This window comes from Podarcis pityusensis (genome assembly GCF_964106645.2).
Source record: "Podarcis pityusensis genome assembly, chromosome: 4".
Taxonomy (NCBI): Eukaryota; Metazoa; Chordata; class Lepidosauria; order Squamata; family Lacertidae; genus Podarcis; species Podarcis pityusensis.
In genome coordinates, this window is record NC_138027.1 from 12,678,398 (window position 1) to 12,706,184 (window position 27,787).

The 27,787-nt window shown below is 44.0% G+C and overlaps 1 protein-coding gene across 18 annotated transcripts in view; it reads right to left on the reverse strand.

Annotated features, from left to right (window-relative positions):
• Nucleotides 1-27,787, reverse strand: part of DLG2 (discs large MAGUK scaffold protein 2) — a gene marked incomplete at its 3' end in the record, with an annotated part of 818,053 nt that overhangs the window by 279,519 nt on the left and 510,747 nt on the right. Inside the window, exon 1 of one of the 18 annotated variants that reach the window (XM_081001987.1) lies at nucleotides 22,997-23,003. The exons of the other annotated variants lie outside the window; for them this stretch is intronic. Coding sequence (XP_080858113.1) covers nucleotides 22,997-22,999 — 3 coding nt within the window. The 5' untranslated portion in view covers nucleotides 23,000-23,003. Of the gene's footprint in view, nucleotides 1-22,996; nucleotides 23,004-27,787 lie in introns of those variants that run through there. 18 annotated transcript variants of the gene reach the window in all.

Sequence of the window (27,787 nt, forward strand, 5' to 3'; positions counted from 1 at the left end):
ACACATCACTTTTAATTCCATTGCATCATGAAAATAGTCCAACAAAATGAAGAGAAAATGAAGAGAAAGAAACTAAAAATTAGATACGGGCCAAAAATTGGAGAAGAAAAAAGGCTAAGCTTAAATCTCAGAAAAGGATAGGTCTTGTCCTCCCTTAAGATTTATGCACATTTATGGTAATATTTAAAAATGCATAATGTTCTGTTCAAAGAAATTTCTGTGTGAACAATAATTTTTGTTCACTCAGAGAACATTTTCTGACAACTCACCAACAGTCTTACTTTGGGATATCTAAAAGCTTTAACATCAGAGTAACACAAATTAGAGGCCATTGTTTTAGTGTTCTCTGTTGACCAAAATCAGCTCAAAGTACACTATCCAGGCCTTTAGTGCTCAGAAATTATCTCCTTTCAAGACTACCCGATTCCCTGTCCTTTCACATTTCACAACCCCTACTTATGTTTTCAAAAGGTGGGGACAAAAGGAGTCTCTGTACTCCTACCTCCTTGCTATTTTTGCTGGCTACCATCTCCTCCTCCTCCCCTGCCCCCCCCATGAAACAATGTCATCACATAGTGTCACTCCAGGGGATTGTGGGGAAGCAAAATGGCAGCCAACAGGAGGTGAAGAGCCTTGCTGTTGTTCTCAGGTCCTGCTTACGGGCTTCCATAGGCATCTGGTTGGCCACTGGGAGAATAGGATGCTGGATGAGGTGGGCCTGGGCCACTGACCTGATCTGTAATCTGGTTCTGAGTTGTTCAGTGCTTTATCTGTTAACAAGACCTTGAACATGGGCCAGTAACTGATCAGCAACCAGTGCAGTTCCTTCAGCACACATGCAAAATGTCCGTGTTAGACATGCAGCCCAACAACAATGACCATGCCAAGAGGGTGAAGGAAACCCAGAAGGGGTCATCAAAGATCTGGAAAAGCAATTGAGAAGGCCTGCTTGTAATGAAGGCCAGTATGGCTTCCAAAAACCATTATGGTTTACCGCAACTGGCAGTAGCTCTCAGGTCAAGATCTCTCCTGGACCTACAGTAAAGGTAAAGTAAAGGTAAAGGGACCCCTGACCATTAGGTCCAGTCATGACCGACTCTGGGGTTGCGGCGCTCATCTCGTTTTATTGGCCGAGGGAGCCGGCGTACAGCTTCCGGGTCATGTGGCCAGCATGACTAAGCCGCTTCTGGCGAACCAGAGCAGCGCATGGGAACGCTGTTTACCTTCCCGCTGGAGCGGTACCTATTTATCTACTTGCACTTTGACGTGCTTTTGAACTGCCAGGTTGACAGGAGCAGGGACCGAGCAACGGAAGCTCACCCCATCGCAGGGATTCGAACCGCCGACCTTCTGATCGGCAAGCCCTAGGCTCTGTGGTGTAACCCACCTGCGTCCCTGGACCTACAGTGTTGTTGTTTAGTCGTTTAGACGTGTCCGACTCTTCGTGACCTACAGTATAGAACCCTAAATCTGTAGATGCAAAGGATACATGGAGCTCTCCCCAAGATGTCTTATTAAACTTGCACAAGGATCTTGAAAAAGATTCAAAGATCAATTCCAGAAGCAAAGCAGTGTGCCTTTTAAGGTTTTTCATTTATTACAGAACCAAAAACAAGCTGCTGGTTTTGGCTCTTTCCAATTCAAAGTGTCCCTGGCCACCTTGAACATGTAGGAATTTGATTGGGGAAAGTTAACATTTTATTTAAGGGGGGAGGCATAGTGATTAAAGCCTGTGCTACTGAAGGCTTCTTCATTAAAGATTTAAATTATTCTACCAATAATGCATTAACAGGATGAGGACTCCAGCAATCAAAAAATTTGAGATAAAAGAAAACCCAAGGAGTGTGTAATTTCTTCTTAATAGGCAGAGCTGACAGTGAACATTAATTTGGATTTTATAACTTGGCTGTATAATGGATAGTTGATAGAACCAATTTGCACCTTCCCATAGCAACAGGCTATATGTTATTGAAGATACTGAAGCAGTCACAGAGACCTTGCCCCCAGGTTTATACAATGGCCAATGGTAGTTTTAAGCATGTTAAATGACTCAGCCATACCTAATGGCATAATGATTGTTTTAATCAGATTCCCCAACGCAATATCAGAAGTTATTTTTGGCTTTGTGGGAAAGTATCTATTTTGCATGCAGAAGGCCAGAGGTTCCCTTATTGCTTTTTTTTTGGGGGGGGGGGGTTCCTTGGGGGTTCCCCAGCATGTGCCTACTAGCACTCCTCTGTATACAGCCAAGCCATGACAGGAAACTACAAGAAGACAGCAGCTGGAGGAAATGCCTCTTGTTTCAGTTGTCTCTATACTAATGCACAGAGTATGGGGAACAAGCAAGATGAATTGGAGTTCTTAATACAGATGGCAAATATGACCTAATAGAAATTACTGAAACCTGGTGGGATGAGGCTTGTGACTGGAATGTAGGAACTGAGGAATGTAGCCTGTTCAAAGGAAATACAGTGGTACCTCGGGTTAAGAACTTAATTCATTCCGGAGGTCCGTTCTTAACCTGAAACTGTTCTTAACTTGAAGCACCACTTTAGCTAATGGTGCCTCTCACTGCCGCCATGCCGCACAGCATGATTTCTGTTCTCATCCTGAAGCAAAGTTCTTAACCCGAGGTAATATTTCTGGGTTAGCAGAGTTTGTAACCTGAAGCGTATGTAACCCGAGGTACCACTGTAGACCAAACAGGAAGGAAGGAGTAGCAGCATTATATGTTGTCATGGTCTGGCTGAATGCAGAGGAGTGGTAGGAGACAACAGTTGGTCTCTAAGAACTTAGAAAAATAAGACCCATCACGGGTTTCTCGAAAGCAATTCATACCAGATGAATCTCATTTCTTTCAAGCTTGGTGGATCAGGGGAATGTTGTGGGCATCGTGTATTATGATTTCAGTAAGGCTTTTGACAAAGTGTCCCATATGGGCCGGATGAGGTAAGGTGGGGGACTCTCCTTTATTGGAGGCAAGTTGTATTGCCATCTGTCATGGATGCTTTATTTCAGTTCTCTGCATTGCAGCAGTTTGGATATATGACTCTCAGGGTCCCTTTCAGCTCTACAATTTTATGATTCTATGAATTTTTGCCTGATCCAGAGGGACTGTTCTTATGTTCTTATGAACTAAAGCATGAAAGACTAATGTAGCTTGTTCTGTTGTTGCAGAACACACACTTCAGACTGGGAAAACTCAATTTATGGTAAGAGCCAATAAATAAGCTTCCTCCTTTTTTTTCCTTTTCCTTTTTGCAGGGAAACAATTACACACCACAAAGCTGGCACTGGACCACCCATTATAAATATATCCTATTGCAGTTGTGAGTTTCTGCTTAGTCTGGCTTCATTCTCATCTGTGGATCTTCAGTGTCACCAACTACCCATCCCATGAAGCAATCATAATAAATCTCCAGCCAGGTTATTCTTCTAGTGCCTTAAGCAATTGAATAAATGTTTATATATACTTGACACAGCAAAGCAAAACAATGCAAGGAAGTGAGTTGTAGATTTCATTACCTCCAACAGTGGAGATAGAACATAGCAATAGCCCAGCCAGGACAACAATCTTCCTACCATAATTCAGGACGAATCCTCCAAGCCAGACCTGTAGAAGTGCACCATGTACCTTTAGACATGCAGAGGGCCAGGAGGCCAGCTGGCAAGCCCAACTTGGACGTCTCCATTCATTGGCCCATGCTCCAACGTAAATCAGTGACCCGAACTTCAAAAGCCAGGGCATGCAATTAGCAGAGTGTACTGCGCACACAGAAGTAGGCGTGAGGCGTATGAAGTCATGCTACAGCTACAGATCTATTAAACATAAATCAGAACAAAGAAACATGTCGTCTCTCTCTCTCTCTCTCTCATGTCGTCTCAGAGAGAACAGCAAAAGCTGTGTCCAGTTCTGGGCACCACAGTTCAAGAAGGACACTGACAAACTGGAACGTGTCCAGAGGAGGGCAACCAAAATGGTCAAAGGCCTGGAAACGATGCCTTATGAGGAACGGCTAAGGGAGCTGGGCATGTTTAGCCTGGAGAAGAGGAGGTTAAGGGGTGTTATGATAGCCATGTTCAAATATATAAAAGGATGTCACATAGAGGAGGGAGAAAGGTTGTTTTCTGCTGCTCCAGAGAAGCAGACACGGAGCAATGGTTCCAAACTACAAGAAAGAAGATTCCACCTAAACATTAGGAAGAACTTCCAGACAGTAAGAGCCATTCGACAGTGGAATTTGCTGCCAAGGAGTGTGGTGGAGTCTCCTTCTTTGGAGGTCTTTAAGCAGAGGCTTGACAACCATATGTCAGGAGTGCTCTGATGGTGTTTCCTGCTTGGCAGGGGGTTGGACTCGATGGCCCTTGTGGTCTCTTCCAACTCTATGATTCTATACACAAACGGAAGTTCCCAGCATACTGTGCTGGAATGTAAACAGATATGTGACAAACAATAATCTCATGCCTGAGATTAAGGCACCCTCCAGTTGTTGCTGGACTACAACTCCTATCAGCCCCAGCTTTAGACTCTTCTCAAGAAATAAGAAGAAACCTGCCCAGGAAGGAGAGTTTCAGCTGTGTAAAACTTTTCTTTGTGCCCTACTTGGGAAAAGTTGACAAGCTACACAAACATGAAATGGGATCAAGCACACAAAATATATTACCTGAGTGAGAGAAGATGTGCTGTCCAAACATGACAAGTACAAGGAAGAACTATTATGTTGAAATAAAATGCCACAAGGCATGCACATTACCCTTAACCTGGAGCAGAGGCTTATTCAAAGCGAAGTTTAAAATGGCATCTTGGGTTCTGTGTAATGCTGAAGGACTTAAAGGGTACTCCATGCGACTCAATATAAATACAATTACGCAGATTCTGAAGTAGAGGGGTCCAACAAGAGACACAGGCTTTCCCCCTACCATAATTTGGAGCTGATCGTGCAATATAAAATACAGAAGTGCCTGGAAAACATGCCAAATTTTTAAGAACAGGGCCAAGCTAAGACATTTGGCCACCCCAAGCAGTCTTGAACAGGGGTGAGTAGAAGGTAGATCCCAATTTACAGAAGACAAAGTAGATGAGGATTTCATGTGCCCAATAGTTTAACTACAGCAGTAACAAAATGATTTCCCCCCTATCTGCCCTAAATTTTATGCTGTTGAAATTATGAAAGCTTGAGGAAACCCAGAGAGGATATTTGTGTGGAAGAAATGAAAGCTCCATTCAGCTCTGGTTCTTAATGCTATTTTTTTTAAGCCTCTGATTCTTCTTCCTGCTTCTCAGCCCATAACTTAGTGCTATGGCATCTGCTTTTTATGCAGAAGGCTGCACGATCCATCCTTGACATCTCCAGATACAGCTGAGAGAGACGTCTGCCTGAAGCCCCGGAGAGCTGCTGCCAGACAGAGTAGGAAATGCTGAGATAGATGGAGCAATCATTTGACTCGGAATAAGTCAGCTTCGGGACGCAGGTGGCGCTGTGGGTTAAACCACAGAGCCTAGGACTTGGTATCAGAAGGTTGGCGGTTCGAATCCCTGTGACGGGGTGAGCTCCCGTTGCTTGGTCCCTGCTCCTGCCAACCTAGCAGTTCGAAAGCACATCAAAGTGCAAGTAGATAAATAGGTACCACTCAGGTGGGAAGGTCAACGGCGTTTCCGTGCACTGCTCTGGTTCGCCAGAAGCGGCTTAGTCATGCTGGCCACATGACCCGGAAGCTGTACGCCGGCTCCCTCGGCCAATAAAGCGAGATGAGCGCCGCAACCCCAGAGTCGGCCACAACTGGACCTAATGGTCAGGGGTCCCTTTACCTTTTACTAAGTCAGCTTCCTTTGTTCCTGCATCTCTCTCTTGACTCTGTATGTTTCTCCCTAGTTTGGATTCTGAGAGTACTTTTTGATTCTTCTCTTTCCTCTCCCTCACCCCACATTCAAGCATTTGTACAGTTTTGGTGTGTTCATGGCCAGACCGTAGGTTACATTAAATCAAGATAGGGGCAAGACTTTAACCATTTCATTGTATGCAAGATTCACCATGTTCAAAGAAAGACTAGGTATTATACCAAACACATAGTTGACCCATGTGCGATCAGAATTCAGGCCATGACACACGGGAAAGAGGATGTTGTGCTTTCCTCTCACACTGTGGTCCTGACAGAAATCACACACACCCCTGCACAGGAGAGTTGGCACATTTTTTAAAGCACCCGTTAAACTCTCCTTTGCAATTCAATTAAAAGCAGAATAAGAAAACCACGTTCTCTTTTAAGCAAATGCCTTTACAGTGAGCGGGGTGTGTGTGTGAGAGAGAGAGAGAGAGAGAGAGAGTTTCTTTCCTGCAGACCATAAATATTTCATAAGCAGGGCCTGGAAATATCATGTTGTTTCATGCTTTATTCGTCACCATTCCTGCATTTTGATAATAGACGTTAAGAGACCCATCACCTGTGTACTAGAAACTCAGTATTTTGCCAACTACCTGCTGTTCGTCTTCACACTTTGGAAATCAATCATAGCCATTTGCCCTGCACAATGTATTCTTGCTTGCAGCCCTTATTCCTTGTGGCTAAGGGAGCAATCCTGTGTCCAATAAGCTGGCGTAAAGCAATCTAGTGTAAATTAAACAGGCATAAAATTACACCAGATCCGAACCCTGTCCAGAGGCAGGGCTGCTGCAGCTCTTCTACCTAAGCCTGGCAAAGAGAAAACAAGCCTTTAAAATGGCTGCTTTAGCCCTGGCTGAGCTAACATGAGCAAGTTGCTCTGGCATATCTTCAGCTGAGTTGGGGTTGGGGGACGTGACGCTGAACTGGGAATGAAATGGCTGAGTCAGAAATCTGCTGCATTCTGAGTTTCTCATTCTAGAGGATTTTGCCATAGGATTGTCCCATAAGTCAGTTCTTAATTGAACCAGAACCTGAGTACAGGTAGCTCCCCATTTAGGTGGGGGGTTACATTCCGAGGCACTACACATTTAAGTGAAATCACGTATATTGGGGAAACCACTGAAAAGACCCTGCAAACATCCTCAGGAAACCCTTAAAAAAACAAAAACCCTCCGAACTCCAGGTTGGTGAAAAGGCTCCTGGGATTGCACTTTTAAAGGCTTGTGGGATTGCTGGATGCTATTTTCATGACACGTTTGACATTTTCGCACTCTTTCGGGGTCGTTTTTGCCCCTTTTCATGCCACTTCCAGGTTTGTGGTCACATGTGCCAAGAACTTCCCACGTGCAAATTGGGAATTGCCTGTATAAATGAAATGGACGTATTTGCCCATTTCCACCCATAGCCATGTATGAATACATCATTCCCTTGGCTCCCAGAACCCAAACCCTCAGTTCCTTCTGCCACCATGTGATCTGGAGTCAACTCTGCTACTGTCCTTCATTCCAGTGAGATGTATGAGGTAGGAAGGAGGAGATGAGGTTCCAGAAGTTGTTGTAGCAAGTGAGGCCTGAGGCCTGTATGGGTCCTTTTTCTGGTACCTGATCTAAAATGGGTCATGGTGTGTAGGAGGAGAAATGCAGTAAATGTCCTAAATGTCAAAGTACCTAGCTTCCCCCATCCCTTAAATGGCTCCTAATTTTCTGCTCAGATATAATTTCACTACCCTTTTCTTGGCAACACACACACACCCCACTCTCCCCAGTTTAAATTCACTTCACAGGAAAATTGATGATTATTTCAGCTCATTAAGCCTCCCACACAACTCGCAGGAATGAGGAATGATGTATGTTTTTAACGGCACGGGCAACCCAGCGATTGCTTTGGAAGTGGAATGCAGTGCTTCGAATTTCCATAAGATGGCACATTGCTTACAAAATGTGAGGAGCAGGGAAATAAGCAAGCCACACAGTTGCAGCCCATCATCTTCTCCAGGCACTAGGACACATATGTTAATGCTGATCTGCTAACTGTCCAATAGGGCAGGGCTGGGGAACCTTTTCAAGCCTAAGGGACACTTTTCCTCTTGGGCAATCTTCTCAGGGCCACATGCATGTGAGTCCACTGGGCAAATTGATGGAGCAACAAATATAAATGTGTCCATTGCACAGTAGACTAGTTTCTACACACACACACACACACACACACACACACACACCGCTTTCCTCCATTCATTCAACCCAGAAGCATTATCAGAGTCCAAGGGTATATTTCAGTCAAGCAAGCACATCCACAGAAGGTGCAAAGCAGGGCTGATGAGGAGTGTGTCCTTGGGAGGAATCCAACTGAGGAGCGGTATGGCCTGCGGAGAGTCCTAAGGGGGCTGATAGAGAGGCCCAGAGGGCTGCCTTTGTCCCACAGGCCTGAAGTTCCCCATCCTTCAATATACAGTGGTACCGTACCTTGGTTCCCGAACGGCTTAGTTGACCAACAAATCGGCTCCAGAACGCCGCAAACCCAGAAGCAAGTTTTCCTAGTTTGCGAACATTTTTCGGAAGCGGAATGTCTGTTTTGGCTGTCGGCATTGTTTCCGGTGCCTATCAGCCAATCAGAAGCTGTGCCTTGGTTTTCTAATGTTTTGGAAGTCGTATGGACTTTCAGAACGGATTGAGTTTGAGAACCAAGGTACCACTGTAGTGTTAGTGATGGAAGTCATTCAGCTTTCTCCCCTTGTACAGGACTTGCGACCACAGCAAAACAGGGAGGCCTGATGCAAGGTTCTGTTGTATGTGGCGAATTAATTCGTGCAAACCCTAAACATATGCCAAACAGCATAATAATGACTAGTGTGAAATAACCCTTCTGGCTCACTTCCCGAACTGTGTGTGTATGTGCATGTGTGTTTCTACTGTTGTTTTATTGTACAGAGGCTGTGGAGCAGGGGAGGGCTGAGTCAGGACCTCTCAAAAATCCAAAATGTGACTCCGTCTTCCCTGGAGTTCCTCCTCATTCAAGCAAGAAAACATTTTGCAAATGTGGGGCAGTTTCCTTTCTGAATGTTGCCAGCATCCCTGACCATTAGAAATTGAGTATCATCATTCATAACAAAAGCACATTAAATGGCTTCGGGTTGACCAGGAGGGTATGATTGCCTTGCTGTTTAATAGTCTGTTGCTTATTTCCTCCCTTTCCCATTGATTCACCCAACAGCCCAGAGAGATCTAAAGGCTCTTGATGGTGCCTATTGAAATGCAGGGGATGTCACCCAGCTAATGAGCTCCTTTGCTGCCTCTGCACCCCTCATTCAGAAATGCAGGCAGCAGCTTTTTCATCAAAATACCTACATAGCCGAGGGAGGGATTCTTGGCCACTCTGTTGGCCGATGTATTTGCCACTATGGCTAATCTGGGCCAAAAGGAAAGCTTGCCATAATGAGCCCAACTGAATGATTCTGTTCGAGCTGCAATTTGATTGCAGCAGGTGATTTGGGATTCTTCTTATAACAGGATGAGCTGGCAGGTGGATTTATTGGGGCTTTGGTGGTGTTGTGGCAGCTAAGCCACCAGTTTCTTCAAAATCAAAATAATATTTCACTCTGCTAACTTAATGATGAAATTGTCTTTGGTGGCTGAAAACGTGCATTCTGCTGGTGATGTATCATTTTTCTGTTCCAGGCTGGAACCTTTGAGTATTAGCTGGTGGTCAGGACCATGGAGAGTTCCCTGTACAGCAAAATGTGGGATTACATAGGAGTGTTGCTCCAGCACTGAGCTGTTGCTGGCTGGTAAAGGTAAAGGGACCCCTGACAGTTAAGTCCAGTCGTGAATGACTCTGGGGTTGAGGCACTCATCTCGCTTTACAGGCTGAGGGAACCAGCATTTGTCCGCTTCCGCAGACAGTTTTTCTGGGTCATGTGGCCAGCATGACTAAGCCGCTTCTGGCGAAGCCAGAGCAGTGCACGGAAACGCTGTTTACCTTCCCGCCAGAGTGGTACCTATTTATCTAGTTGCACTGTGTGCTTTTGAATTGCTAGGTTGGCAGGAGCTGGGACCGAACAACAGGAGCTCACCCCGTCACAGGGCCTTGAACCGCCGACCTTCCGATCGGCAAGTCCAAGCAGCACAGTGGTTTAAATCACAGCGCCACCCGTGTCCCACTTTGCTGACTGGAGTTTCTATATACTCCTGCAGGTTTAAGTGTGGGTGAAACTCCACCTTTAGCTACATTCTAATATTCAGAAGTGCTCTCTGGTAGGTTTGAAATGTGTCCTGTAGCTTCTAATATATGACAGGGTAGAGGAGGAAAGCTTTGTGTGGTTGTAGGTAGTTCAGGGCAGTGGCTCTTCAGGGATTCAGACAAAGAGTCTTTTCTGGCCCTGCTTAGACCCTGAACCAAAGACCTTCTACATCCAAAGCATCAGACTATGGACCGGTGATATGGGCTGCACTGCTTGTTAGGGCTACTCTACAGAATTCTCTACTGGAGACTGTCCCTGGGAAATTTCAGGGTCTCTGCCCTTAAAGTCTTTGAAGCCCTCATCTGACTGAACAATTATATTTAGCATGCAACAATATTGCAGTAGCAGACAGTGATGCAATAGTTGGCATGCGGAAGGCAAGGCCTGAAAGTATCATTATTTGCAGCAATCAGCAGTTGATGGGAGCTGCCATGCAACAGCTATGAGCCTTTGACAGCAGCTGGCACCCTGTTCTGCAATAGTGTTTAGTAAGTTTTGTATCCAGTTAACCAACAGAGGTTTTTTTTAACAATAAGATTTTTGATGTGGCATTTTGATTCCAAAACTCAAATCAGTTTGGAGGTCAAATTTCAATGGCACAATATTAATTGCAAAATGTGAAAATGTGTTAATTACTCCCTCCCTGCCCCCAGCTCCATACTTGGATGTGTGAGGCGGACTTGAAGCCATATGTGGTGATGAATTGCTCCCTTTTGCTGTAGACAAAATTGTGTATGTTCTTGGCTATTTTCCACTTTATCTCAGTTTTTCTCTTTAAACTCGGGCACACACTTAAAAACCTTGGTTACCTAAGAGATAATATAAATGCAGGCAACCAAACAAACCTGTTTGCAGAGCTAGATTGAGATATCAGCATTGCTTGGCTTTTGCGCAGTATCTAAACATATTCATTACAGTTCAAATATAGTCATTTCAGTGTTTGCAGATATTGAAGGTCCAGTTTAACTGGGAGGCATTGCAAAGCACAGTAAAGAAATAAATGAACAACAATTCTGAAAACAGAATGGAAAATCCTCTCCTAATGGCACTCTTTTTCTTTTTATTTAAATGTTTATGCTGGTGAAGGAGGACAGGGTGCCAGAAATTGGAGGTTGCATCAAGCCATTCGCAGTCCTATGTCCTAATCCTGGTTCACAGTCAGTTGGCCATGGATTTTCATTCTAACCAGGGCCAGCCCAATGATGAGACAGAGGCAGTGGCCCCAGGCAGCAAGTGCTGAAGGGTGGGGAGTGGACAGAGCTGTGAGCTACATGGCCTGCCTTGCGTCCCACCCTCTAGTCTGCTGCCCTCAGATCTAGTGAAGGATGCTGTCCCATGCTCAGTGCTGAAGTAATACTGCCAAACTGGTTGACTTTTGTATATTGGATTGACAGAGAGGTGCCATCTTGTCCTCTGCACCAGGCAGCAAAATGCACCAGGAAATGGAGCTCAACTCTGGCTCCACACCATGGGCACAATCCAATGTTCAGCGAAATCCTTGTCTCCTTGTGTCTCCTGCTGATGTATCTCCGCCTTCCCCAAGCTGCTTGCACCCAATGGTATGGGTAAGAGGCATGCGCCAAATCATGTCCATGTGCATAAGGCTTTGCATGAGCCACAACTCCCATGGTGTAAGCTTGATTCACATCACTTCCCCCTTTTAATTTGTGAACTATCACTTGAATGAGGCCAACACTTAGAGCACCTATTTTGGCTTATACAGTGGTACCTCAGGTTACATACGCTTCAGGTTACATACTGTCAGGGGTTCAGGGACAGAGGCACAGGGTAGGCAGGAGATGGAGAGCGATGGGGATGAATCCCAGGACAGCGAGGAAGAGGATGACAATGACTCTAGAGATTCCATGAGTCTTTCCAGTGAATCAGAGGATTCCCAGAAGGGGGCGCCGGTGGTCAAGGCCAGGGGAGCCCCAGGGGGGACGTGTCAGGAGCAGGGGGCCAGCGGGGGATCCCAAAGTGGCAGCTGGGCGTCAGGACCAGCCTCCCCGCCAGAGTGCAGCGAAGGGGGTGGAGGTTCCAGTGTATCAGGGGAGGCGGCTCCGGCAGTAGAGAAAGGAGGGAGGTCGGAGCAAGCCACCCTCCCGGAAGGGGAGGGGAGTAGTGAAGGGAGTAGCGTAGCTGTCAAAAGGAAAGTTAGAGGTTGGGCGCGCGCGCCAAGTTCAAATGTAGAGGCGCGCGGAAGTACAGGGAGCCCGGAGGAGGGGCCAGGTCCCAAAGCCCGCAGGAGGGGGCAAGAGCTGTCTGATTCCGCGTCGGAGGAATCCAGGAGGGGCGAAACCCCAGCGGGCAGAAAGACCCTGCGGAAAAGGAAAGAGAGAAAGAGGTGGAGCAGCGCAAGCCTCTTAAACTGGTGCAGGGGAGGGACGGATTCAGAAGGGACTTCAGCGGTCTAAGCCTAACAGACGTAGGGCTGCGCGCCTCGGATCTGAAGCAAACAATGAACTGCAATAAACACTTTTGTATATAAGAAAAGAAAGGCGTTGGTCTTTTGTGAGCTGAGACTTGAGGCAGCCCTGACACATACGCTTCAGGTTACAGACTCTGCTAACCCAGAAATAGTGCTTCAGGTTAAGAACTTTGCTTCAGGATGAGAACAGAAATCATGCTCCGGTGGTGCGGCAGCAGCAGAAGGCCCCATTAGCTAAAGTGGTGCTTCAGGTTAAGAACAGTTTCAGGTTAAGAGCGGACCTCTGGAATGAATTAAGTACTTAACCCGAGGTGCCACTGTACACACGGTGGAAAAAAGTGCATGGTTTCTACTTCTACAACAAATACCAGTCCTTCCGTCCCCCAACTCCCTTTCCCAAGTCAAAATTAATAGAGTTTCTTATGGTATTACTGTCGATAAGAAAGCCTTTTATACTCTCTTCCATGGCTTATTTATTTCACATGTCTATAGCCCACTGTTTCTCCAAATGCACCAATACATGGTGCACATTCATGTTAGAACCACTGCAATGGTATAAAATTCACAAAAAAGCAACAATACGGCGATACCTCATAACACTACCCTCATTAAAATGAAACAGCATCAAGAACAAACTAAGACACATACTGCCCACAGTGCATTATGTCGCTTTCCAAAGTGAACATGTGAGTCCTGCTGGACCAAACAAAAGGCCAATATAGCCCATGATCCTGTTCACATGGTAGCCAACCAGTATCCTCTACTCCTGTGGATTTCAACAAGAAGGAACAATAGCAGTGAAAAATGATGCACCTCTGAGGGGAGTTCATTCCACAGGCACAGATCTACCACAGTTTATATGAGGAGTGGGGAACTGGATGTGGCCTACTGGCCAGATCTTTAATTCCTCCACGCAACCCACAGACCAACTTGTAAAACTTGGAGGAGGAGGAGGAGGAGGAGGAGGAGGAGGAGGAGGAGGAGGCGGCTATTGTCTGTTCTTGTCTATAGCTGACTTGCTTTGACATTCCCACTCTCAGGGACTTCAAAGAAGGAAGATAAAAGGAGGCCAAAGGGATGTGAGGTTTGAAAGATTGCCTGTATTTCTCGATGGCCTGATATTTAGGTGGTGGTGGTTTCTTTCGGAAAGAAGAAGCCAATCCTCTCCTTGATTAGAATAAAAGCAACTGCTACTATATAGCTCAGAAATCATGAAGAAGAAGAAGAAGAGTTTGGATTTGATATCCCGCCTTTCACTCCCTTTAAGGAGTCTCAAAGCGGCTCACATTCTCCTTTCCCTTCCTCCCCCACAACAAACACTCTGTGAGGTGAGTGGGGCTGAGAGACTTCAAAGAAGTGTGACTAGCCCAAGGTCACCCAGCAGCTGCACGTGAAGGAGCAGGGAAGCGAACCCGGTTCACCAGATTACGAGTCCACCGCTCTTAACCACTAAACCACACGGGCTCTCATACCCCCCATCCCAAAAGGAACCATAGGAGAATGGTAGAAGCTGCAATATATGAAAAAGACAAGCCAATATTTGAGACAACTTTCTGTCATTAGCCTTTATGCATAGATTTAAGACAATATTTATTTGTGCCATTCAACAAAATTTGCACGAGCATTTTCATGCCTATTTTAAAAATGAATAACTTTGTGATTCAAAGGTACAAAATGGAGTTGGGGCCGCATAGCTGTCAACATTTCCCTTTTTTAAAGGGAAATTCTATTATTCCGAATAGGATTTTCCCTTTAAAAAAGGGAAAAGTCGACAGCTATGGTTGGGGGTGACACATGCAAGTGTGACAGAGACTGGATATATATTGAGTCCTCCATCTTTAGCATATGTGCACTCTTACCAGAGTTTACTTCAAGCATTTTGTTTTACATAGCCAGATTTTCATACCACTTAATTTAATAAAATCAATGCAGCTTATGGAAATGGTATAATATATTCATTAAAAAATTGCAATAAGAGCAGTCTCTTGAACAATAAAATCAATATTAGTTTATATCACAAGAAGTATATATGACTTAATAAGATACCGTATTTTTCGCCCTATAGGACGCACTTTTTCCCCTCCAAAAATGAAGGGGAAATGTGTGTGCGTCCTATGGGGCGAATGCAGGCTTTCACTGAAGCCTGGAGAGCGAGAGGGGTTGGTGCGCGCTGCGTCTTCCTGCTGTCCCCAGACCTGATCTGAAGGCGGCGGCAGGGAGAAGAGCGCTTCTCCCCGCTGCCTGCCCCGAAGCTCCGGGGACAGCTGGGAGGCGCAGCACGTCTTCCTGCTGTCCCCGGACCTGATCTGAAGGCGGGCGGCGGGGAGAAGAGCGCTTCTCCCCGCTGCCTGCCCCGCAAGCTCCGGGGACAGCTGGGAGGCGCAGCGCATCTTCCTGCTGTCCCCGGACCTGATCTGAAGGCGAACTGTGGGGAGAAGAGCGCTTCTCCCCGCTGCCGGCCCCACAAGCGCCGGGGGGGGGGAAATAAAATTTTTTTTCTTTATTTCCCCCCAAAAAAACTTGATGCGTCCTATTGGCCGGTGAGTCCTATGGGGCGAAAAATATGTACATAAAATGCTATAAAATATTCATTTTAAAATAACAAGTAAAAAGACTTTAAAGTTCCTGATATATTTGTTTAAAATAGCAATAAATATTCATTTAAAAAAACCCAGCATGGTTGGCTTAAAGGTCCTGCCCCAATTTTCTTCTCCAGTGCACAGATGGCAAATTAAGGAGGCCAATTTGAATTTTCAGGGTTGGAGTCATTGGGAGCTGAAGTGTTTCTTAGAGGTCCTTTCCAGAGCACCAGTGGGCCATCTTTCTCTCTTTTAAATCTCTTTAGAAAGTTGCCACAAGTAATGCTTGGTCCCAATTGCTTTAACAGTATTTTTATTGTGGAAAGAAGATATGAAATTCACTATGTGTTATATATTGAAAGAAAATTACCTCAAAATACAACATAGATGGTATTTAAAACCTGAAAGAATAGCAAAAATGAATAAAAATTGTAGCAATGTCTGCTGGCGATGCAACACTGGAAAAGTTACTATGATGCATATATGGTGGAATTGTTTAAACATCAAACAATTTTGGGAAACAATATATAACGAAATGAAAAAATATGTTCAGATATTCATTTAGAAAAACACCAGAAGGTTTTCTATTGGGAATAGTACCAGGAAGTCTAAAGGAAGAAGACAATACATTATATTTATACGCAACAGTAGCCACAAGGCTATTGATTGTGACAAATTGGAAAAGTGGTATTATACCAACAAAAGTGGCTTGCCAAATTATCGGAGTATTACAATATATCCAAAACAATGTGAGAAATTGGAAGGATCTCAAAAGAGAAGATAGACAGGGACTGGAAAGTGTTTAAAGGATACTTGCAAAATCATATTGAAAAATCAGAACTCCTATTAGAATAAACAAGTTCCATTTTAAATACTGAAATACTAAATAAGATGGATAACAATGTGTAATACAAAAAGAAGCATGAAATTAGGTTAAAGGTGTGTGAAAGAAAGCAATAGAAGTGGAAAGAAATTGCTATTGAGTAGATTGGAAGCCTAACACAAAGGTGGGGTGAGGGGTGGTGGATGGTGATGGGAAAAGGAATTATCTGTGGGATTGAGTGTAGGTATGTTTGAACATTTTTAAGGATTGTATGAAATGTATGTTTGTATGCTTGTATATTCGCAATATGTGTGTATTAATGCTGAATTATTTTAATAATAAATTTTTTTAAAAAAATAAATTAAAAACAAAACAGTATTTTTAAATAAGGGAGAAGAGAAGCGGAAGTGTGCCACTACCATTACCTCTCATATGTCCTTTATCTCCCACACGAGGTAGCTGGTGAATGGAGGAGAGAGAAAGGTGAGTGACAGAGGAGAAATGAAGAGAGGGGGGAAAGTGGAGGTTTTCACCAATGACAGAGGTTTGAGTACAGCAAGACAGAAATAAAAGGGGTTCAATGCAAGGTTTGAGTACAGTGAAAAGGAAATTGGGAAGAGCTGTGTTAGCTTTTTGGTGCTACTTTCTGTGTTATATCTCTGCTATTTCTGGTTATTATTATCATTTTTAAACCCTCAGGGATCCTCTTCAGACCTCTCTCCTTCGTTTAAATCACCACTTTCATCCTCTCAATGTTTTCCACCCCAACTTTACTCAAACCTCTCCTGCTGTTTAAAACCAGTCAGGGCTACTTCCTTCTTGCTGACATGCCACGGCCTGCTGTCTTTTGCTCTCCTACGCTATCCTGACTTCATGCAAACCCAGAATTGTGATGGAACACCTCCCTCCCATATTCCATTTCATTCCTCCAAATGGCTTCTTCATTCTCAGCCAGTTCCTTCCCTCTCTTTCCCTTCTGTCCATCACTAGTGGACTAAAACTGTCATATTAATGTACTCTCACTTGCTTCTTCCCCATCCCATCATCACACTGCTTTCTCAGAGCAATCTCACTCCCCCAGTTCCTTTAGAATATTGGAAAAGAGCCAATAAAAGCAGAGTGGTGATGGACCACTGTATAGTACATGCACACTTGTATGCAATTTTCCTGAATATACACCATTTTTGCAAAACAATTTCCCTTTCTATAGCATATTTGTATATGTTATTTTGCTAATGTGTGCGTTTTATGTACACGTTAACTTGCCATATGCAATTTTGCATGCATTACTTTGCTGGAAAACTGTATTGCAATGTGAATTTCAATGGCGGGCTGTATTTCAATCCATGTATTGTTTCGGGAGTTGCAAAAGATGCAGGTCTGCATTTAAATGAAAACTCAATCACACTTCTTTCTCATCCCTAGTTGGAAACAACTATGTGATTTAAAGTAACAATAATAAGAGATTCAGTGTTATTGTTACCAATATCCACTATCATCTTTTTTCTTCTTCTTTTGAATTCTACCTTGCCATTTATCAAATTAATGACCTTAGCTGCAATATAAAACATCTAAAAATTTGTAAAAAGATCTATTTTTAATTATCTTTCGATGATTTAGAATTTAAACACTTGTATTTAAAGTCTTGGTTGCCTTTGATTTTGTAAAAGTCACTTTATAGCACTGAAGGTTGAAGTCCAACGTATATTTGTCACAGAGCACACCCATTTAACTCAGTGACATTTACTTCTGAGTAAACATACCACAAGAACAAGATACATAACCTCTCTGAAAATTCTGCCACTATCACAAAATTCCTAACTGAAGATCAGCACTCCAAACTTTTAATCATGGCACAAAGCATTTAGATATGGCACAAACCAAATCTCATATCATGAAGAACACCTAAACACACGAATAATTATTCTAGCTTTATGTATAACCTTATCACTCCTCTGAATTAAGATTTTTTTTTCCCCAGTTTCACTGAAACCTTTTGCACCCCCTTACATTCTCTTCAAATACCTTGCTTGAGAGGAGCCCCATGTTTCCATCAATTTAGGTCCGTTTTCAGTCACAGCCCTAATCTAACACAACGCAGTCTGAGCAATTTCTTTCTACTCTACTGCTGCTCATTCTTTCTCAGACAAATTTGTTTCCTCCAACTTGCCACACAATCATCCAATCGTCCTCCACCCCATTTATGATGGGCTACAATTGTAGTCCAACTTCAACCCGCCTTCCACTTGAAATGGCCCCCAAATCATTACCTGAAAGCAGTTCAAGCTACTCTTATGCTTCTTCAAAAGACATTCTTCCAAAGTCTGCCTCCATTTGAAGATTGTCAAGAGAGTTGGCCACTTGAGCTGGCTGGCCTCTTGCATCTTGGCTCTGTGTCCATCCAAAGAGCACCTTTTTTGGAGCTGCGGGCGCAAAGCGCTGTGGGAAGTGGCTCCTACGCTTGGCACACTTCCTCTGTGGTTTAACAGGGCTGAGTTACTGACCACTATATAGTTCATCCTCTCTCTCGCCTTCAGCTATTGTGTCTTTTCAGTTCCCAAGACAGATGTGCAAAAAAGAAATTAAAAACTGAGGAAAAATTGAGCACTGTGTCCACAATCAACTAAGTTGAGTTTCAGTGAGTATCTCTGGTTAACTGCTTAAGTTAAAGATTATTCTGAGCTATATATTTATATTCTTTCTGTTTACTCGCAGTTGCAAAGCACCCAGTTGCCTTATTAATAACTTCCATACATAAAATGTTGACCTCACTTTTAAAACTCTTTGTGGCAGCTGTACTACAGTAGCTAATACAAGCCTGTTCTTTTTTGCTGGTACTACCAGAAGCCACTACTGTCATCAGCAAAATCAGGCAGCATTAAGATGAACAAATGGAAACTAGTTCAACTGACATATATTCAATTCACCCAATAGGAGTGCAATGTTCTATTGAAAGCATATAATTTGCCCAGCCACATAATTAAATGCTACGGGGCTATGAATTCTGCCAGGTTAGCTGAAACATTTGACAGAGCTGATGCAAGGGCAAATATGCAGAGACAGAAGCACACACTTTGTCAGTTAGTACAATCCACAATAAACCATAGCCGATAGCTTCATATCATGTTTTACAGCCATCCGTTTTTAGAAAGAAAAACCTGACATATGCATGCCTTTGGTTTTGATGTTATGAGATGGTTTTAGAAATGCACAGAGATTCTACTTTGATTTTCAGCTAAACTAAATAGCAGTTTCAAAGGAGGAAGGATACCGCCCCCCAAAAGCCCAAATCTGATTATGAGAGTATTCAAACACATGACCCTAGTTCACAGGTGGGGAACTGGATCAGACTGGCTGATCTGACCATGACATCCCCCAACCCCTTTGGGCCACTTTGCCTGGTGGGTGAGGCAATCCACCTGTCAATCACATGATGTCACCATGATGCCAGGTGAAGCACTTTCATTTGCAGACTGGTTGGATTTCAAATTGCGTGGGCACACATGGCTTTACCCCACCTCAGTGAGAACGATGCATTTATTATTGTCCCTATTCAAAATCGAAGTAGACAAGTTCTCGGCAGACATTCTCAGTAGCGGCACCCTCCCTGTGGAATGCCCTCCCTTCGGATGTCAAGGAAATAAAGAACTATCTGACTTTTAGAAGACACCTGAAGACAGCCCTGTTTAGGGAAGTTTTTGTGGATTGATATTTTTATTATGTTTTTAGATATGCTGTAAGCTACCCAGAGTGGCTGGCAAAACCCAACCAGATGGGCAGGGTATTATTATTATTATTACTATTATTACTATTATTATTATTATTATTATTATTATTATTATTAAAGGTAAAGGTAAAGGTACCCCTGCCCGTACGGGCCAGTCGTGTCCGACTCTAGGGTTGCGTGCTCATCTCGCTCTAGAGGCCATGAGCCAGCGCCGTCCGAAGACACTTTCGGGTCACGTGGCCAGCGTGATGAAGCTGCAGCTGGCGAGCCAGCACCAGCACAGCACACGGAAACGCCGTTTACCTTCCCGCTATAAAGTGGTACCTATTTATCTACTTGCACTTAAGAGTGCTTTCGAACTGCTAGGTGGGCAGGAGCTGGGACCGAATGACGAGAGCTCACCCCGCTGCGGGGATTCAAACCGCCAACCATACGATCAGCAAGTCCTAGGCACTGAGGTTTTACCCACAGCGCCACCCGCGTCTCGATTATATTATTATTATTATTATTATTATTATTATTATTATTATTATTATAATGTAAAAAACCAGGGTTCATGATGAAAGGAATTTTAGATGATGATTTGAGCTCTATCCTGCTGGAAATTACCTTTTCAGCAAACACTGATAACCAAAGATTGTCCTTTAACACTGGTGACTCTGATTTAATTACATTTTTATAGACAATTCTATCTAGACTTCTCTTGCATCTACTCCCAGTGGTACTTTTCCCCAGATCTGACTCTCAAAATATTTCGATGCTTCTGAAATGTATTTGGAAGGAAGATCACCAAGCATTTACAAAGCTGTTTGCATAGTCCATATAATCAGAGTTTGAAGGCATCTATGGGGTATCTGGTCTAATTTTCTGCAGTAATAGAGGGTAATCTTATATTTAAAGCAACCCTGACAGATGCTTGTCCAACCTTTCCTTGAAAGACTCCAAGGAGATACCATAATATCCTCAGGCAGCTATGCTAAGAAAGGCAGAAAATGCATCACTTTGATCATATCTCAGAAAAAACCTAAGCTATGCTGCTTACATTTTATTCTGACCTCAATTATCCTAGCCTGCATGCATAGAAAGCAGAGAGCAATTGTGATTCTACTTAGCCTGATACGATGAGTACTTCTGCACATTTTAATACACTGCCTAGTCCTACAACCAAGTGTTTATCCACCACATTTGATGCAATTATATTTGTCTTTGATATTGGATGGATCTTGGGTCTTGATAAGAGTCTAAATTTCAGCTCCTGAATTTGAGCCAGTTATCCCATGAATTGGGCCCTTGACACCTTATATTACAAACTAGTAATGTTACTGAGCCTTGGACTTGGGTCAAATTTCATGACCTATAAATCTACAAAAGGAATTGTAGTCTATTGATCATATTAGATTGCTAAATTGCCTTTGACATGGATGGTTTTCATAAAGTTTCATCTTTATGGGGGACAGGGGGTGGGCTGGTGTGGAGGACTCTCTGGTCCTGAATGGGGCAACTGTGCCCCTGAAGGACCAGGTGCACAGCCTGGGAGTCATTTTGGACTCACAGCTGTCCATGGAGGCGCAGGTCAATTCTGTATCCAGAGCAGCTGTCTACCAGCTCCACCTGGTACGCAGGCTGAGACCCTACCTGCCCATGGACTGTCTCGCCAGAGAGGTGCATGCTCTAGTTAACTCCCGCTTGGACTACTGCAATGCGCTCTACATGGGGCTACCTTTGAAGGTGACCCGGAAACTACAACTAATCCAGAATGCAGCAGCTAGACTGGTTACTGGGTGCAGCCGCCGAGACCACATAACACCGGTCTTGAAAGACCTACACTGGCTCCCAGTACGTTTCTGAGCACAATTCAAAGTGTTGGTGTTGACCTTTAAAGCCCTAAACAGCCTTGGCCCAGTATACCTGAAGGAGCGTCTCCACCCCCATCGTTCTGCCCGGACACTGAGGTCCAGCACTGAGGGCCTTCTGGCGGTTCCCTCATTGCGAGAAGCAAAGCTACAGGGAACCAGGCAGGGGGCCTTCACGGTAGTGGCGCCCACCCTGTGGAACGCCCTCCCATCAGATGTCAAAGAGATAAACAACTACCTTACATTCAGAAGACATCTTAAGGCAGCCCTTTAGGGAAGTTTTTAATGTGTGACATTTTAGTGTATTTTTGGTCTCTGTGGAAGCCACCCAGAGTGGCTGGGGAAACCCAGCCAGATGGGCGGGGTACAGATAATAAATTATTATTATTATATTATAGTTGAGGGTCTGAAAAGTATGTAGGGACTGTCCTTGTTTGCCTCTGGCTCCTCCCACCCTTGGAAGGCTGCCCAGAATTCACCATCAGTAAATTTAATTAACTCATTATTATACAAGAAAGGTTCCTCAAGAATCCCAAGGGAGGTGCTTGCAAATTCCCCGTAAGCTGAATCGGGCTGCACATAGCTTGCTGCTAAAAAGCAGAGTCATCCATGACTCTGCTAAAACTCCACCTCAGCTACTGCCCCTGGCCTCACAGGGCCCCAAAACTGCCACTCCAGAAACACTAATATGTTCATTTCCTCTTTGTGGGATTCTCAAAGACATCTGGGTGACCATTATGAGAAATCCGCTTCCTCTTGCAAAGGAGGTGGGATTGTGGACTGGCCATGGGAACTCCCTATGTGGAGAGGGGCGTGGCTAGCCCCCACACCATTGGGGAGTCCCCAATTGCATCACGCTCTTGGCTGACCAATCCTGGCGGCTGGGAGGCGTGGCTTGGCCAATTTAAGCAGCCACACCGTTTGGCTCAGGTGGTGGTTAGGCATTGGAAAAATCTGGTGGAGGTGAGGGGCGGTAGTGGCCATCACCTGCCCCTCCTATTCTAAGAGTATTCGGTTAAAGGAATCGGGGGGGGAGGCGTGGTTCCTTTCCGAAGCCCGGGGGGAGGTTAGGGCCATGGCACAACCCCTATCAGTGACCCTGGGGGACCTCCGAGTTGATGTGCATCAACAGGGCTCCTCTACTGGTGTTTAACCCTTCTGAGACTTCCTGCAGGTGGGCGGGAGTCAGATATAGTTGGTTGGTTCCAATGCCTAAGCCAATACCACTCACATTCTGTAACCAATAAAGTTGTGGCCTTTTTTAGCCCATTAACGTAAAATGCTGGTGTCAAGTGTCTTTATTCCAACCAATGAGGAGGGTTCAGGGCCTTGCCATGCAACAGGATGTGGGACTAGATGGGTCTTTGGTTCAGTCCAGCAGGGCTTCTCATATGTCTTTCGCCTCTGGTGGTTCTGGAGCTCATCAGCTCAGTCACAGCCCCTGATGGGGAGATGGTTGCCTCTACCATCTCTGCCTTTTCTAAGGTACATTTTTGGGGTTGGATGTGTTGATATTTTCACCCCTCCCATTGCAAGAATCTCCTGATCTGATGTTTTGAGAAAGGAGGGGGCGGAAACTGCTCTTCCGCTCCTGCCTGATTGCCTGACTGTGTGTGGAGAGAGTCTTATCTATGTAGTCACTAGATAGCTGAGTGGGAGCTGTGACACTCATGCAAGCCAGTAGTTCGTTAGTTTGTAGTAGCTATTAGAAATAAAAGGAGTTATGCTTCACAGCTAGCTTCCACATTATTTATACTCTGTTGAGTCTGGTGCTCACAATGCACAGTTGTGAGTCCAGTGCACTGAGACCTGCTTTCCAGGATTGGAGGGTCTCTGAAAGTGCTCCAGTGGCCTAGTCCAGTTGGGGCAGAACCAGTTACTGAGCCCAGTCGCTGACATCAGTTGAAAGGCTTACTGACAGGATGTGCCAATGAAAAGTGACAGCTTAGACACTTGAAGGTTTTTCTAGTGGTCCTTTGGAATATTAACCAAAAAAAAAACTTGACTCTTTTTCGTGTTGAACACGAAGGCCATTGCTCAACCCTAATTCACATGCCATACTCAATATTTACTCCAGCTATTTTTCCCCAATTAAGAATGAGCCAAAAGATATACATGTATAACTTTTGGCTCATTTCCCATCAGTTAACAATATCTGGAGCTGACAAGGGGGGTTTCCTGAATACAAATGCAATTTCAGAATTTGACCGCTATGCCACTTTATCAGTGCAGAGCTGTCACTCTCCAGATTACACATAATTCCAATGGGAGAGACAAGATGAAAACTGCATTTCTACAGTTTAGCATCTTGTCTATATTTCTAACTCTGGTTCGCAGAATTCAGGCAATAATTAGAACTGATGCTGGCAGTCTTTGAGCTGTGCTTTCTTCTTCCATCATTGAATGATAAAATGATGCACCTCAGTGCTGATGAGCGTGAGGAATTCAAAGGCCCAGAAAGTTCTTTGAAGTTTGGCTTTATAATTTGTGAAGCAATGAAACCAACCTTTTTAAAAGAAAAAGAAAAGGAGGACTGATGAAACCAAATAGTTTGTGCTGGAATGAGAGAATCTGCGCACACATGCACAACAAAGAAATGAAGAATGCAGGGAATAAATAACAGGCAAACAACTCAATGGTTATGAAGGCAGTGACAACTCGGAATTCCACAGTAGTTTGATTTCCCCTTTATATTTTTAGCATACAGTTTAGGGGAAATGTTCTTAGCCATTTTGGAAATGAGGCAGAGCTCAGGGGTAGAGCATCTGCTTTGCATGCAGAAGGTCCCAAGCTTATTCCCTGACATCTCTAGATACGGCAAGGGAGGGACAAATCCAAGCTGAAACCCTGGAGAAATTATGTCACCAGGGGTGCCAACTTGAATAAAACATTGGGGAAGGGCTGGTAAACCCTGCCCTGCGTAATTGAGCACATGGTGTGCTGCATGCACACCATTTGAAGGGCAATGCCCATCAGCTTTGGAGGGCCCCTGGCCCCCTCAAATATTTTATTGTGGGGGCCAAAGGGAACTCAGCCCCTAGGAGTTGACTCCTATGGCTGGCACTCAGTGTAGACAATATGAAGCTAGGTGGACATGTGGTCTGACTTTTTATAAGGAAGCTCTCTACATTGGATCTGAAATATGGTGTGGTGAAATCATATTTACTATTTTATCATTTGTAAACTGTTTTGAGGTTGCAGTTGTTTTTACAGTCAAGCAGTGCACAATTTTTTCAAAAATAAATAAATACGTTTGTACATCTGTGGGTCTGGGTATGCATCTGTGCAAACAGAAACACATCCTGTTTTAACTCCAGAATTTCTATCTGCCCAACTCCTTTTTCATATTGTATAGCTACGGAATTTTATGGGCTATTATGAAATTGTGGTTTTGTTTGTGGAAGCCTGGAAGCTGAAAGCAAGATAACCACCGTATCGGGATCGCATAAAATATAATTACATAAAAAATAGTCAGTAATGCTAGGTACTGATCAGCAGAATAGGGCAAGTATCAACCAACACAAACACTGATTTTCTACACAAGGGGAAATACAACCACAGGGCCGGCAGCAATCATTTGTCCCTGGACAGGATCAGTTCAGTACACAGCTCTGGCAATTATTTGGGTTCTGCTGTTGAATAATGCATAAGACAACATGCCAACTCTTACAGAGTTGCCTTAGACAGATGGCTAATATATGTGCATTTATTTAAAGAAAAATAGTCAAAATCAAATTGTTCTACCTCCCACCAGCCTAGCCTAAGCAACAATCTTATAATACCTCTCTACTGATCTGCCTAAAGCCCAGGGCTTCCAAGGACCAAAACATTCCCAAACACCTAGATTTTAATATCAGTCAATTCTACCTCCGTATGACAAATATGAATATATTTCCCCACTTGGCTTTTTCAGGTCATTGCTCTACTATCTGCTCAGCTCACAAATGTACCTAAAGGTGCAGAATGCATCCATCTTATTAAAGTTATGCAGGTTGGAGGTTGAGCGGTGCCTGGGTGTGAGACCACCTCAGAATTCTTCAAACACTGCCTTGCATGATGGAAGAAAAATGGGATACAAAATTTCCACCCACATATTTATTTATTTCTAATGTTTGATGTCATATTGTGCTTTAATTTGTTGGAAGCCGCCCAGAGTAGCTGGGGGAACCCAGTCAGATGGGTGTCATATAAATATCTCCTCCTCCTCCTCCTCCTCCTCCTCCTCCTCCTCCTCCTCCTCCTCCTTCTTCTTCTTCTACTTCTTCTTCTTCTTCTTCCACTTCCTCTTCTTCTTCTGCAGCTTCGAGGGATACAAAAAGCACCCTGAAAACCTCCTATTCTCCACTTTCCCAGACCATGTTTTGTGCCTGGTTGCAGCCACTCATCTCTAAGAGGGCCCAACCTATCAGGGACCATGCAACAAATGTGCTTATGAGTCAGAAAAACGGATGGCTACACCAGTGGCATCAGATTTATGAACATCAGTGAAGGCAGAAGAAGCCACATCACTCTTCTTTGGAATGCTAGGTACCTATTGGGGGTGGGATGAGACCTCAATTTCACTGACTTGCCTAAATTCAAGTACTTGGGGCTTTCACTCCTCTCTCTCAGAGATCAAAGGATATCTAAAAACAACAACCCAGAAATGTGGGTGCTAGAGTTCCCCTAGATTTTTTCTTTCTCTAAATAAGGGAAGGTTAGATAGGAAGAGAGACGTTGTCAAGGCATATGCTCTACACCAGACATAGGCAAACTTGGCCCTCCAGATGTTTTGGGACTACAACTCCCATCATCCCTGACCACTGGTCCTGACCATCAGCCGAGTTTGCCTCTGCCTGCTCTACACATTAACCAACACAGCGTGAGGAATGGGAAGAGAGACTACACTCCCAGCTAATGTGTGTTTTGTCAGCTCTTTGCTGTTGCATGCTCACTCTCAGACAGTCACCAGTTGTTATAGCTGTAGTAGTGGTAGTTGTTGTTGTTGTTGTTTCTTTATTTAATGTATATACCACCCTTCATCCAAAGATCACAAGATAAAAGCACAAATAAATAGTTAGAACAAAATCAAAACAAAACAATACCCCCCAACACATTCATTTAAAAGGCCACGGAATATTAATCAGCCAAAGGCCTGGTTGAAGAGGAGGCCTTGGCTGACTGGCAACAATATGGAAGACTGTCAACCATGTAAGGATTGACACCCACCTCTGAATTAGAGGGTAGAGATAATGATAATTTCAAACTCTGGTACCTGTCAATATTTTCCAAGTTCTTTCACCAACTGAACAGTAGCCTGGATGCTGGCACTTGGATGCAAACTACTTAGACACCACAGATTAATTTTTGTCCTTAGATAGTGTAGGTCCAACCTTCTAGAGATTAAAATCCATTCATGCATATATTACGCTCTCACATACCCTAATAGCTTTAGGTGGAGAGGCTCTTCCTGGTAATTTTTTTTTAAAGGATATTAAATGGGTTCAAGCTTTTCTCAAGTGGTCTAGACCAAAATCTAGCCCTGTTCCTCCTTCTAAACTGTCAAAATTGCCTTTCATTTCTTTTTTTACTTCCAATGCCACATTAGGCTTATTGTACTCAGACTTTGTTAAAAAGACCTTTTTAAAAAGAAGAAGCAGCAGCTGCATTTCATTTGTTGATACTGGGTTTGTACAGTTATTGCATTTTTGATGGATTGTGGATGACCTTGAATAACACGGTGTGGCAGAGAGGCAGCGTTAAGTAAGTTATCAGCAAAAACAGTTTTCATCGCAGAACAATCACTAACAAAACAGCAGAAGCACTCAACTAAAGTGGAACTTCATATAGAAAATATTTCTGCACAAGAGAACCATTGCAGTATTTTTTTAAAGTCCATTAATTTTTTGGGGGGAGGAAATTGATTGCAAGAAAAATCAAGACTTCTTCCAACACTTCCATTTATTTTCTTTCTGCAACGCCTACACTTATGCCACTCTATTACAACAAAAAATAACTTTAGACTCCTCTGCAGACAAAGAGCAGGAGGTGCCAAATGTTTAAGGATTAAAAGAGCTGCATCGAAGCTGTAAATCAAAGTTTTATGCTCTACCCTATTTTTTCTCTGGGCCTGCGGTGAAAGAGGCAAGCTGAGTTGGATGGATGCTGTTGGCAAAAGGTCAGGTCTCATTGATTGGAAGTGGCCAGTCAAAAGGTCACATCAAGTTAAGTTCAGGAATGACAAGAATGGGCAGGGCGAGTCATCTGAGCAGTGATCA